General features: G+C 35.6%; 1 protein-coding gene across 3 annotated transcripts in view; it reads right to left on the bottom strand.

Moving 5' to 3' along the window:
- The window catches only part of bcl11ba (BCL11 transcription factor B a), a 94,445-nt gene extending 79,154 nt beyond the window's left edge, over positions 1-15,291 (bottom strand). For all 3 annotated transcript variants that reach the window (XM_063006954.1, XM_063006952.1, XM_063006953.1), the window contains exon 1: positions 14,993-15,291. In XM_063006954.1, coding sequence (XP_062863024.1) covers positions 14,993-15,065 — 73 coding nt within the window. In that variant the 5' untranslated portion in view covers positions 15,066-15,291. The remainder of the gene's footprint in view (positions 1-14,992) is intronic.
- Positions 15,292-15,568: the final 277 nt, after the last annotated feature.

Here is a 15,568-nt window from a genome sequence, read left to right as displayed (position 1 = left end):
ATTGTCACAACTGTAAGTCGCTTTGAATAAAAGTGTCGGCAAAATGACAAAAATGTAAATGTATTACAGGGCAACACACACACATACACACACACACACACACACACACACACACACACACATTTACACATTTAGCAATTTAGAGCAACCCCTCCATGTTAAGTATATTTTTGATAGATGGGAGAAAAGCAGTAATAAAGCCTCACATGAACTGCTGACTGTTAGTTCCTGACATTTCATTTACATTCACAGCATTCAGCAGATGCTTTTATCCAAACAACCTGAATACAAGTCAATTAAGTGACGGTTAAGGGCCTTGCTCAGGGGCCCAAGAGTGTCAAACTGGCAGTGGAAGGGCTTGAACTGGGAACCATCTGATTACAAGTCCAGTATTATGAACTGAGCAACTATATTTACATTTACATTTTCAGCATTTAGCAGACGCCTTTATCCAAAGTGAATTACAGTACAGTTACAGTATACAGTCTCAGCATTGAGGGTTAAGAGCCTTGCTCAAGGGCCCAACAGCAGCAACCTGGCAGTGGTGGGGCTTGAACCAGCGATCTTCTGATTACTAGTCCAGTACCCTAACCACTGGGCTACGGCAGCTACTGTTACCACTTTAAAAAGACAAGCTGCTAAGACTTCACCTGAATGGATTCCAGTGCCAAAATTACACTTAACACTCGCTACTGTATAAATGCATAATTTTATTACATTTTTACTCTGCTGTGTAACATTACTTGTTATTTTTATTCTTATTTTCTTCTTACATTTTCTTCTAAGTTTGGCGTCACTAAGATCACACAGCAAAAGAGAAAAACAATTGTTTATAAAGCTGCCAAAAAGCTAAAAAACAGAAAAAGAAACAAAAAACAAATGGAAATGTTAAATACGATTAAAACAAGCTGTGGTTTAAAATGTGCACTGCTCATTTTTTGTTTCTCCTTTCTTTTTAAATGTGCGTGTTGTACAGAATTTGCAAATGTAAAAAAAAACAAATGTAATGAAACCTTTAGAAAGGTAAAGAACAAGAGAGATTTTCAGATAAGAAGCTGCTTTAAAACGTACCCACTCACTCTCATGTTCTGCTTCATGAACCTGAGAAATGTGCCAAAAAATTCAAAAATCTCAAAGTGAATGTAGGACAAGAAAGAGAACGAGAAAGAGGCGTTAAACCTCAGGAGAAGAAACTGCTAATTTAAGATATCAACAGTTAGACGTGCTAATGGTGAGCACCGGAAGCGCCGGTGCATTAAACATTAGAGAGTGAATTTTAATGATGTTAGAATTATAATTTAAAACGTTTATTCTTTGCTTTTTCTTAACCATCTTTGTGATCTTTGTAGAAAATGTAAACAATATAAAGTATAATATAATAAAGTATAAAAGCTTAACAATTACTGTGAATGTAACATGTAAAAACAACAAATAGATGAATAAATCTTATTGAATATATACATTTTTTTTTATATTTAAGGGTCACCACACACATACCAGAACCGTTTTTATGCTGGATGCCCTTCCTAAGGCAACCCTCCTACTTCTGTCTGTGCTTGGAACATGCACTGAGAGCGCACTGACAAACGTGCCTCCCAATGGCTAGGCTGTTTCAGCCACCCGCCTTGGACATTAGCCGATCATGTCCATGCAGACAAAATTATTTATATAGCGCTTTTTACAATGGACATTGTCTTAAAGCAACTTTACAGAATCCAGGACCTACAGACCAAAAACCTCTATTGAGCAAGCCAAGGGCAACAGTGGCAAGGAAAAACTCCCTTATAATTACAGGAAGAAACCTTGAGAGGAACCAGACTCAGCAGGGACCCCCATCCTACTTGGGTGGCGATTTGAACCCTGGATCCCCAGATCTCAGCAGTAGAGGACTGGCGTACTTTACAGCTGCGCCACCTGAGCACCTTACAAGTAGGTTATATAAAAATAAATAAATATATAAAAAGCAAATAATAAATGAATAAGAGAAATCATGATGTATTGTACAGCTTATGAAAACAAGCCACTGCATGAAGACGTTGACTGGCAGTGTGTTGTGTTAATGGTAATCTGGTGGTATGATCTGAAACACCCGTGCATTAAACCTAAGCACCGAACAATAACGAATATACACAGGCCTCGCTCCTGATCCCCTCTGTTTATACTGAATAATTGTGATCAGAGCATATTTACTCCATAAAAACTGTTTCATAAGAATAGATAAAAATGAAACAGCGTGAATATGAGCTGATGAGCTGATGCTTAAAGACGATGACAGCTGAACTCAAAACATTCAAAATCCGTCAAGCATGTGCGTTTATTACTGTTATTTGACACTGATATTTCTTACACCGTTCGTTCTTTTTTTCTCTTCACACGGAGCATGTGAATAAAGCAAACGTGTAGTTAAAGTTACAGGAAAATAAATGAAAAGGACCACCAGGGGTTAAAAGAAAGAAGGTTCTGATTAAAGACTGCATGTGAATGCATGTGTTTATTCAATGTACCTAAAACATTCGTACATCAAATCATGATTATATTTTATTTTTTAGGATGAGCAAAAAATATACGGATTGTTGAAAGACAGATCAACAAAAAAGGGAGGAACAGATCAGTAAAAAGATGGCGAACGCTGTGAGGATGTGCTTCCGTAATAAAAACATCAGCACTAAACCAGCGTGTATTAATGTACGATCTGTAACACGTACGTGTCACTACTGGTGAGTGTACAGGGAAGGATGCTAAATGATACGAAGATAAACTGCTACGTAAAGACATTGGCAGTCTGAAATTCGTTGTCGACTCTCAACATGAACTTATGTCATTACTGCAAAATATAAAAACAAGAAGAAAGATGAGCAGCTGCAGCTCCAAATCTGCATTAAAATGACGTGTGATTGTACAGATTACTGATATCAAAATCATAAAATCATAACCTGACATCAGCAATTCATACAATCATGTGGTTTATATGACTATGAATATTTATAACATGTACTATTAGCACAAATCTTCTTGACCTTCTTAATAATGCTTATTTTAAAAATGGGACAGCTAGAAAAATAATTTTACTTTGAAAATACATATACTTAGAAAATTTTAATAACAAAAACAATGAGCTGATCTTTAAATATGATGATGGGAATTCAAGTCTGTTTATGTTGTAAAGATCTAAAAAAAACACAGTGCATCATATACTGATTATTTATTACATGGATGTGCCTGCTGCATTAATACTTCATTATTATTGTTACCACATTTGCTTGCTCTTGTATTCTTTTATATTTAAGAACGTGAACATGTAAGAGGTGAAAAATGGGAAAACACAAAAGAAAATAAGGAAAAAGGAAATGATTTCATGTGTACTGGTGTGTGTTTGGATAATGTTATTATTTAAATTTTTGTGCATTATATTTTTATACTGTGTTAAATGTATTACAGTAATTATTACTTCTAATTGTGTGTAGTTGTGCCAAAAAGAAAAAAAGAAGAAAAGATAGAAACAGGCAGACAGATACAGAAAGCGTAATAAAGTGATGCACAGAGAAGCTGCTGTTTAAAGCCGTTGACAGTTTTGTATGATTTTGTGTTCATGCTGACTGCTACGTAAAGACATTGGCAGTCTGAAATTCTGTAATTGTGAAATTCTGAAATTCTGAAATGCTGTTTATTTTTTATTTTTTATTTACAGCACAGAAATACACTGTTGTATAATAAGAACTATATTTATCTTATATTTACTTATGGCAGTCATTTGCTCACATATACTGTAAGTTACCTTTTAGTGCAAAATTTAAAAAATCATGATGAAATTAGAAAGAAAACAAAGAAATCATAAGAGAGAAACAGATTAAGAGACTGAATGTATTAAAAATGAGCTGCTGCATGAGGAGGTGAAAGATTAATATGAACTTGACTTGTTTGTTATATTTACATTTACAGCATTTAGCAGACGCTTTTATCCATCATGACTGAAAATAATGCAAGCAGGTTAAGGGCCTTGCTCGTGAGCTCAACCGTGGTAACTTGGCAGCGGTGGGGACTGAACCAACAACCTTTTGATTAGTAGTCCAGTACCACAAACCCTGAGCTACCTCCAAACAAAGTAGGTACTTTTATTTTCTTCTTTCATTACTGTAACTATTTATTTTTCATTTAGACACTGCTCACTTTAATTTGTGTACATTTTAAGTTTAGGATTGGAATTAAAACACAGAAAAGTCAATAAGGAGAAAAGTAATGAGAATTAAATAAACAAAATGAGGTGCTGCTAAATAACATAGTTTTATTTTAATGTCTGTATAATCTGAAACATACACCCATCTAATGTACACTATTAGTTTAATAATACATTACATAGTTATATTTTGTTGAAACTGAAAAAGGTGAACAAGACTGCTGTGAACATGGATGTTCTGGAATATCATTCATAAATTATAATGTACATCTTACTTTTAAACTAGACTATAAATATAGTACATATCTACATTATTGCTGTTAGAAGCCTTATACACCCGTATACAAAGTTTACTCTTATTTACTCTCATTTTATATGTTTTATTTTGTACATATGTGTAAAACAAACATCTGAAATTAGAAAAATGAGAGAAATCAGGACAGTAAGATTGAACATTGTTGAGTTGAGCTGATGTTTGATTCAGTGTGTGCTTGACATTTTTTTCCTCCTAAAATCCTAATGTTCATTATTTTTCTGACTTATAATATACGAGCTTGTAATAACTGCACAATCTTAAAATGTAAAAACAAGAGCAAGAAGTGTATGAGTGTAAAAATTATTTTGAGAAAAATAGGTATGAGAGTCCCAAAGTTGGTCTGATCTGCAAAACGCAATTATTATTATTATTATTATTATTATTATTATTATTATTATTATATTTATACATGTATAGGTCTAATTTTACTTTTTTTGCAAAATAAATAAAGAATTAATACAATATTAAAGGAAGGAAGTGAAACCAAACTACAGAAAAGGAAAAAAGTTCAGATTCTACAGCTGTTAAAACAAATAATAATATTATTATTATAATAATAATAATAAGTTTCCTTTTCTCTTTTTACCTTGCATAAATTGCATGTGTAACACTAAAACATGAGCTAATACTGCACACATGTAATAATGTTAATTAATTATAAACCTGTGCACATTTAGAATGACTCTTTACCACTATGATGAATTATTGCATTATTATAAATGTAAACATTTATAGTCTTTTCACTTTAAGGAGTGTATACTTGAATAAAGAAAAAGAAAAAGAAAGGAGAGGGGTGAGACATTGAGGTTGGCGAGAGCAGCTGCTGAGCGGAGCAGACGTTGACAGTTTCATGTGAATCGGGCGCCTGGATGTTCGATATCATCTACAGCATCTATGCAGAGTCGTCAAAAAGCCACCGCCTAGAAGTTCAGCCGACTTCAGCCTCCTCCCCACAGCCACCCCTTACACACAACATTTAGGAAATATGTTTTTATAATGGTTTGAGGGCTGCCTGCGACCCCCTGTGACAGACTTAGAGCTCCCCCTAGCAGCACACGGCCGAACAACACACCAGCACACACACACTGCTAATCCAGTCTGCTCTGTCCTCTATTAGCACACAGGCCTGTTCCTCTCTGGTGCTTCTCCACCGGGAGAACATCAGCACCGAGACATCACTCAGAGACGAGGCAACGACTAACAACAACAAGCTCGGGCACATTATAACAGGCTCTCTGTGTTAGGGATTCATGCCAACTGTGCATCTATCTCTTTGACCTTCAGTGCAAATGGTGTGAATGGTGCAAATCCAGTTTTGCATTTCTACATAATGTAAATGTTAAATGCTTAAAAACTGCCGTGATAAAGATGAAACTGTCAGTTTACTGTTTTGTGGCTTTTCTGTATTGTACGTATGTGTGCAATAAGGTGCAAAAAGATGGAGAGAGCAAAATAACTTTTAATAAAACATTTCATGTTGCATTAGTACAGTTTAATAGAAGTGAACAGATTACATACAAAAATGTATTAGTTCCAAATTAAATGCACAATCTGAAAATTGTGAATGCTAAAAATACAGTGCAAGAAATATTTAAGTAAATAAACAAATGCAGGCTATAAAGAGTCAATAAAACAAATTTTAACTTAAAAATACATTGATTTTACGGAAATCACGGAAAATTTTTTAGTAAATAATTGTACTATTATAAATGAATTTAATAAGTCTCTCAAAATTAAGAGTGGAGAGTGACGTACTATAATTTACGACACTTCAGAATCTGCATTGAGTAAAAATATACTGCCTGATACTGCCTGAAGTAGGAAAGCAGTACGCTTGCACACTGAACACACACACACACACACACACACACACACATATACAGTGTATCACAAAAGTGAGTACACCCCTCACATTTCTGCAAATATTTCATTATATCTTTTCATGGGACAACACTATAGACATGAAACTTGGATATAACTTAGAGTAGTCAGTGTACAACTTGTATAGCAGTGTAGATTTACTGTCTTCTGAAAATAACTCAACACACAGCCATTAATGTCTAAATAGCTGGCAACATAAGTGAGTACACCCCACAGTGAACATGTCCAAATTGTGCCCAAATGTGTCGTTGTCCCTCCCTGTTGTCATGTGTCAAGGTCCCAGGTGTAAATGGGGAGCAGGGCTGTTAAATTTGGTGTTTTGGGTACAATTCTCTCATACTGGCCACTGGATATTCAACATGGCACCTCATGGCAAAGAACTCTCTGAGGATGTGAGAAATAGAATTGTTGCTCTCCACAAAGATGGCCTGGGCTATAAGAAGATTGCTAACACCCTGAAACTGAGCTACAGCATGGTGGCCAAGGTCATACAGCGGTTTTCCAGGACAGGTTCCACTCGGAACAGGCTTCGCCAGGGTCGACCAAAGAAGTTGAGTCCACGTGTTCGGCGTCATATCCAAAGGTTGGCTTTAAAAAATAGACACATAAGTGCTGCCAGCATTGCTGCAGAGGTTGAAGACGTGGGAGGTCAGCCTGTCAGTGCTCAGACCATACGCCGCACACTGCATCAACTCGGTCTGCATGGTCGTCATCCCAGAAGGAAGCTGACGCACAAGAAAGCCCGCAAACAGTTTGCTGAAGACAAGCAGTCCAAGAACATGGATTACTGGAATGCCCTGTGGTCTGACGAGACCAAGATAAACTTGTTTGGCTCAGATGGTGTCCAGCATGTGTGGCGGCGCCCTGGTGAGAAGTACCAAGACAACTGTATCTTGCCTACAGTCAAGCATGGTGGTGGTAGCATCATGGTCTTGGGCTGCATGAGTGTTGCTGGCACTGGGGAGCTGCAGTTCATTGAGGGAAACATGAATTCCAACATGTACTGTGACATTCTGAAACAGAGCATGATCCCCTCCCTTCGAAAACTGGGCCTCATGGCAGTTTTCCAACAGGATAACGACCCCAAACACAACCTCCAAGATGACAACTGCCTTGCTGAGGAAGCTGAAGGTAAAGGTGATGGACTAAACCCAATTGAGCACCTGTGGCGCATCCTCAAGTGGAAGGTGTAGGAGTTCAAGGTGTCTAACATCCACCAGCTCCGTGATGTCATCATGGAGGAGTGGAAGAGGATTCCAGTAGCAACCTGTGCAGCTCTGGTGAATTCCATGCCCAGGAGGGTTAAGGCAGTGCTGGATAATAATGGTGGTCACACAAAATATTGACACTTTGGGCACAATTTGGACATGTTCACTGTGGGGTGTACTCACTTATGTTGCCAGCCATTTAGACATTAATGGCTGTGTGTTGAGTTATTTTCAGAAGACAGTAAATCTACACTGCTATACAAGTTGTACACTGACTACTCTAAGTTATATCCAAGTTTTATTTCTATAGTGTTGTCCCATGAAAAGATATAATAAAATATTTGCAGAAATGTGAGGGGTGTACTCACTTTTGTGATACACTGTATATATACATATATACATACATAACAACACACGTCACAGATCCTTCCAGATTCCACCACTCAGGTTATATGGTAATATTATCTCTATTAATTTGCATCTTTTATTAATATCTGCAATGTTTGGAAATGTCACTGATACTCTAGAATCTAGATCATTAGAGTAAGTAGTAAATAACTGCTTTGTTTCGCTTTATTCAAAATACATTTAGTGAATTCCTATTTAATTTAAAAATAACCCTGCATGTGCTAAAATCAACTATTTTAATCAATTGAACCTGTGTGATAGAGACATAACAGCTAACAAAAATCTACAACTATTTAAAGGCAGGTATACATACACACGTAACGAGTCCGACACAACACACGCAACACATGATGCATGACGCCTTAATACAGGGACTTAAACTATAAGTGCACACGCTTGTTAGGATGTAAACCTTAATGAAAAATAAAGACGGATATGTGAGAGCTTCCTGATATTTCCAACATAAACTGATCATATTTCAAACAAACATCCATCACAACCAAAGTGCATTTATATACAGTCTGTGAGTGTGTGTGTGTGTGTGTGTGTGTGTGGGGCACACAACCTCAGGCTAAGCCAGTAAAACTGCCAATGCTGAGAACATGTATGAATTAGCTCTCTGCTGAACTTTTTCCCACACACACACACACACACACACACACACACACACACACACACACACACACACTGCAACTGGCTTCCACACACACACACACGACACAGCTAACAGATTCAAAACCCTATAAAATGACATGCTGACCGGCAGACATTTACATCAGACATTTCTATCATGTTGGGAGTTGTCTCATTTAGAATGACGATAGTTTAGATATAAAAATGAGGATTATCGATCACCAGATCCAAACTCAACAGAATATCTATATAAATAGTGGACCGAAGTGTTAGACACAGCTCTCTACCACCAATATTGAGACACTAATTCTTAGTAGAAATTTTTAGGACAAATGGTTTTCAATCCAGCCAGTAAAGATCAATTTCTACCAAATAAGCATACTTTAGTATTTTTCTGTATGTATCTCACACACATGCATTTAAAGTGAAGAGAAACTCTTAGGATGAGCCTCAACACTGATGGGTATCTGTCAACACCTGGCTGGCATAACGGCTGAACATAAAACACACGCTGCACATCACACACTCCTTCATTTAACTGGCAGTAAAGGTCCTACAAACACGTGCACCGTAAAAGCATCTGAGCGACTGTAACTTCTCCCTACCCCCCACAGTCAGACAAAAAAAACCTCTGCTATCTGGTTTGGTGACTACTGTGTACGTGTGTGTGTGTGTGTGTGTGTGTAGTGGTATGTTTCTCAATGTATTCTGATATATGAGGGTTGGGTTGGTTACATCTGTACATGCTACAGTAGAATGTTCAGGCAGATGGAAGGCGTTACAGTAAAGCCGTTCCGCCATGCCACTTTTGTTCGAGCAAACAAACGTTTAATGCCGGTTTACAGTATCTGACTCAAATCATGTCCACAAAACGTCAAAGTGTATTGAATATACACTGAAACGTTTAGCAGTCGAATCTTAACACCTTTCTCTTGTTTAGAATTTTGACAGAGCAGCTGATTCATTAAAAAACAAAAATAATAAAACTGAAATATTACTTTACATGTAGCAACTATGCCAAGGGTCTAAATTCTCAACCTATGCTTCAAAAAGTGTTCTGAAATGAGACGTAGTGTTGCATGGGTCCTAAAATTGAAAGGAAAGCGATTCATTTGCATAGAACCCGTTCAAATTGCAAACAAAATGAAACAAGCAGTGTAAAGTCCTGGAGTTCATTCTAGCCGTTTGAATTGCATAATAAATATTTCAGTTTGTTTGAATTAGAGCTTACTGTCCTTTAATAGTAATGCAACATGCTTATAGTTTGCTTAAAACGTCAGCCACAAAGAAAACGAAGGAGCCGTCAGTGAATGAAGTGTTCCTGAAGTAAATGTAAAGCACACACACAGCATAACCCTGCAGACCTGAATCTTGATTTGGGTGGCATCGCATCTCTGCTCTCTGGTACGAATTAGCCGGATTAGTTTTAAATACATGGCACGCATTAAAGAAAACTAGATTGATTTTGTCATCTTTGAAGTGCTCGTTATCTCCACCGGGTTAAATCTAAACTAGAAAAGAAAACAAGTAGGTGGTCTGGAAAATGTACACGTTGTATATATCACTGACGAAATGATCGTAAATAAGAAACACGCTGCTAAGACCGTGGATTTAAAAGCTGAAAAGTTGAAATCGTAGTCTGTGCGTTAGGTTTTGCGTTTTGAAGTATGTGTATGATGCAACAATTAAAAAAATATGCAAATAAGTTGGCAAAAGATCTGCAGGTTCAGTAGTAAGTAAATAAGGAAATAGGAAGCAGTGAGAAATTGAAAGGAACCGTGTTGCAACATACTTTCCCCCCTAACCGAGCCAAAATCAAAGAGACCACTGATCTAGGACTAACCCCTTGACCTAGTCCAAACGTCTGTACAGTCTGTACAGATTAAAAAAAGCAAAAGGCAGCACCATCATGTGTTCCAAATAAATGATGTTTGTGTGTTATTTTTTTTCTACAAAATATATGCAAACGTATTATTTTTATTGCTAACCATAGCTGTATCTACTTTGAATCGTAGAATCCTTGACCTAATCCAGAAGTCAGTATAAAAGCTTTTAGCAGTTTTGATCTGCAAAATGTAAAATCTGGATTTGCTCTACAAAAATAATAAAAATAAATAAACAAATCTGCAGAAGAGCTGCAGGTTTTGCAAAGGCTATAAAGTAAATAAAAGAAATGCAGCAAAAATTAAAATGGTCAGATGACATTTAGGTTGTGCATTAGGCTTTTCCCTGTACAATATATGCAAACAGACAGTACGGCTCAGGTGACAGTTTGTAGATTTGGGCTAATTTTTGAAATGCAGAATGTAAAATGCAACAGTGGGTGCGAAGCATCTCTTCTAGTTCAGGTACAACCGCAAAGTATTATTCAAAGCTAGACAATATAGTATATATTAATGAGATGTACTACAAGTTAAAAAATAAATAAAAGTAAATAAAAAATGTAGTAGTTTTACATATTAAAACGAGTAAAATAGCGAGTGTAGAGTTCTAGCAATATTACAATGTAGTTCATGCTTATTGAACTGCACGACAAATGCAAAAATCCAGGAACCTTTCATTTATATCCACGTTTAAGGCATTTCAATAGCTAGACTACAGAGGGTTTCAATACTAAAAAATAATAATCACTAAATTTAGCATACAGTCAAACACAGGTAACCAGAGTGTCAAAGTACACACACAAACTATTACTGTACATGAGCTTCACGTATGTAAGTAAATGTAACATCACTGGAGGAACTGATCCAACAGCTTAAATTATCCATACATTCAATTCAAATGACAGAAATTAAAAGAATAAATTTTATGTTTTACAAGTAAAAAAAGAAAAACATAAGTAATGCACTTGACACTGAGATATTTAGGTGTCAAGTGATTGTAAAAAAAACTGACTATAAGCTCCAGTGATGTAAAATAATATATTTAGCTGATAAATAATAACAGACATGCTGAATGCAATATGAAAGAAGGAACAGGGGCTGCAGAAAGTCTTTACACTTAGTGTAATGAATGGTATGTGCTTTTTATTTCTTTAAATTTTAGAAAAGAAAAAATGTAGCATAGTCAAAACTGTTGAATCTGAAACTATGCTGATGGTAGCACAAAACAATATAAAAAAATAATAATATACAGCACACTACGCTTTTAAAAACATGAGCTCCAGCGATAGTGCATTGTCTTCTCCAACTAAATCATAAAATCAAATGCAGTATGCACCAGTAGGTGAAGGAAAGATTTCACATTTAAAGCTTCACATTTCACACACATGCCAAGTGAAATAAAAATACAAAACAGTAATAATACTATAAGCTTTTAAAATCCAAAATGTTCTATAAATGCTCTATAAATTCAGAAAATAATAATATGTGGTGTCACTTTAAAGTTAAAAGTTGTGAAACAGAGAGTATTTCTTTAAACTAAATGTAAAACATGAGCCTTAGTGATATTGAGGTGTACCTTAAAAAATCAGACAGAATATCACTGTAGAAACTGCATCACATGGCAGCGGGGAAACCTTTTCTATATAAAGTAAAAGGTCATTGTGTTTTTTTTCTTCATACCTTTCAACAATAACACATTACTATAGTATTATATTTATATGATTATGTACAATTTTAATTTAGAAATAATGGGATAATGTTTAGATAACCATAAAGCAAACTAATAACTAATTGCTCTCTACATTATATATGCAACCTGTCTACTTGCCTTCGAATCTTCATACATATGAGCGCTGGCTATTTTACACTGTACCTGTCCAGGCTATACGTTCACTGTAACTGTACTGTCACACTTTATTATAGTGCAAGGTTTTAGTACTATACACTGACACAATTAAACGGAGAACAGCTAAATAAATAAGACATTCTGCAGACTAAAAAATAAAAGGCACAAACATGCAAAGCATATTTTCTATAGATGTGAACACACTATATCACTTTTAAAACACAGGGTCCAGTGATAAATGATTAAAACATAATATGCAAAACATAATATGTCATATGTGACAGTGGCAGCAAGGAGATTTTTACGTTTAAAGACCTCATACAAGGTATTTACTCCACACGTGCAAACAGAACAACTATCCCAAACACCCAGATGTATTCGAACAAGCAAAATGTTTTGCAAATCAAAAAAAGAAAGAAATCTGCACCACTGAAGGTGTTTAGCCTAAAATGTAACTATAGTGTATACTGTTTGCCCTGCACTACATATGCAAACTGACTGTAGGTCTGTACATACTTAAGATGTTTGCAAATTCGTGAAAGGAATGAAAATGAAACTGCACCGTGGAAGGAGGTCAAGTTCAAACTTAAGCAAGAATAGGTGCAAACTGTCGAATGCATGAGCTTCAGCGATGCTTTATACTTCATTATACGTATATTTAATTTGTATGCAGTGCGATACAGAATTCTGTACAACACAGATTATGCATTTCCCATAAGATGTACAGACTTTAAAACCTTGTACAACCTAATAAAATTGTGTGTTGCATTAGAATTGTTTGTGATGGCCAAATTAAACTAGTTTCTAAGCAAAATAGGCATTCAGATCATATCTGTAGTATGCATTTATAATGTAAAAATAATAAATGAATACAAGAGGTAATAATGAACTAAGCCTGTGTAAGCCTGAGACTGAGTGTAACTCCGAGTCCCCCTTTTTTTAACTTGATGTTTGTTGTAAACCTTTATTTAAACTTCCTATTTTACAACCTGTATTTACAACTGCTTAAATTCTTCTTCACGCTTTGCAGTGCACAATGTTTCCCATTCAAATAAGCTGGTCTAAAAAAAAAGAAAAGAAAGAGAAAAAACTGGATTTCCACAGTAAACCTGTCCTGTGTAACCTAATCTAACCTCATCATGCGGCATGAAAAAAGACAAACCTCAAATCATGCCTGAAAGCACAAACCGTTAGGACCAATCGTAAAGTTAAGAAGATTTGTGTGTGTGTGTGTGTGTGTGTGTGTGTGTGTTTGAGTGTGTGTACGCAACAGTACCAGGTTTTATAAACACACTCTTCAAAAGATAGCATTTAGATAGGGTTTAGATTATTAAATTAATTATAAGTTATAAAAATAAGCAATCTGCATGTAATTTTAGCTTTTTATTCATTCTCATTATATTGTGTTTTTAATTTAAGTTGATGTTACAGTTTTAGCACTGTTTAATCGTCAAAATGGCCAAATACTTGGGCTGCAATAAAACGTTTGTACTATTACAGTATTATAACACTTTAATATCTTATACGTGTGTAATTATAGGGGTTATAATGAAATACTGTAAATGCATTACATAAACTTTATATAGATTTAAATGATTCTATTATCATTCTAATATTATATACATGGTTTTGTTTAAGACATGTATGTAATACATTGCATGTAGTTTGCTTTCTGTGTCTTTTAGTATTTGATTATTAAGAAAATAAAAGTGTGTTTAATCTGGAGCCCAAACACCTGAAGTACACAGTAAATTCTAAGTTTTGTCTGTAATATCTGGTTTTATTCAATACATTGTATTATTTACTGCTATAAAGTGTCATAATAATTAAAATAAGCTGATCTTTTGCTGATATATATATTATTAAACACATTAAATAATTAGTAAAGATGTCAAATATGCACAGTTTACACTAAGTCCTTTTTCAGTTTATACAATGAACTGTATTTATAGAGTCCCGTATGAGACCTTATGTGCCTACTGGCTGCTGAAGTTTGTGACACAGACAATATAATGCACTTAAGCTGAAACTCTTAAAGAAAATGTAAAACAATTTTTTTTGTGACACAGACAATATAATGCACTTAAGCTGAAACTCTTAAAGAAAATGTAAAACAATGCATGCAAGATTAATTTTTTAGTTCAGATTAAAAAGAAAACTACACATGTGCTTAAGTCAATGAATTAGAAGTGCACACAGTGTGTGGTGCAAAAGTCGTTTTTCTGCAGCCTATACTTCATTCTTTTATAGGATCCAATATGAAACATTTTATTTGCTAATTATACTAGAAAACTATATTTTTAATGCAAAAGTCTGTGTATGATTTGGAGTTCAGATGGTAAAGTGTAGTGTTGCTGACGGTGCACAGCCTCTGCCACCTTCAGTTCGGATGTCATTTTTCAGTTTTTACACTACACTATTTCAGTTCCAGATATAACATGAACAACGCGTGTTCACTGTATTAGAAGTCAAAGCTTAATTAAATTATTTTATTTAGTGTCACTTTGGCAACTTTTAAGCTCTTTTATGCAGAATTAGGAGTATAAAGCTGTGGCCCAAAAATCAAGCGTATATGTTAAAAAAAAGCTATTTATATGTTTATTCAAAACTAAAAGCTTAAAGCAGGTGGGTGATGGTACTTACTGTTTATGATCTCCCTCTGTGATAGATGCTGAGGGTTCCCCTGCTTGCGACGGGACATCGCCCTGCCTGGCATCTACACTGGCATCTACAATGGCATCTACAGTGGCATCACCCGCTGTCAGATCCGTCGTTCGTGTCTCTTTCCTTCTTTTATTTCTTTCTTCTTTACTGTCTCTTTTTTCTGTCTTTTTCTCTTCTTTAGTAACTTTGTTCCCGGGACTGTGCGCCACTCAGGTTCTTAGCAGGTCAGTGCATAAAATGTGCAGAATAAATGCACAATCTGTCCGAGGATGAATGAAAAAAGATCCTGATTTAGTTGCAATTCTGCATTAACCAAAAATGCGCAAATCGACTTTTATAAACACAAAGTCTCTGCAGGTGTAGAAAAAAGTCTTGGTTAGATGGATCAGGCTGCCCGGTTGATGCAAAACAGTTTGGTTTCGGTGATAAAAGTTGCAATAAAAGCACGTATAAGGTGGATGGATAAGGTAAAAGAAGCTGTAGCGAATCCCAGTTGTCAGTGCGCTATCTGGCGATGTGCGCTCCTTCGTGTCCCCTCAGTTTGCCGGCCGCGCT

The sequence above is a fragment of the Trichomycterus rosablanca genome, chromosome 13 (assembly GCF_030014385.1).
Source record: "Trichomycterus rosablanca isolate fTriRos1 chromosome 13, fTriRos1.hap1, whole genome shotgun sequence".
Classification (NCBI taxonomy): Eukaryota; Metazoa; Chordata; class Actinopteri; order Siluriformes; family Trichomycteridae; genus Trichomycterus; species Trichomycterus rosablanca.
The sequence above is the reverse complement of the archived record's forward strand: the minus strand, read 5'-3'. Positions and strand labels throughout refer to the sequence as shown.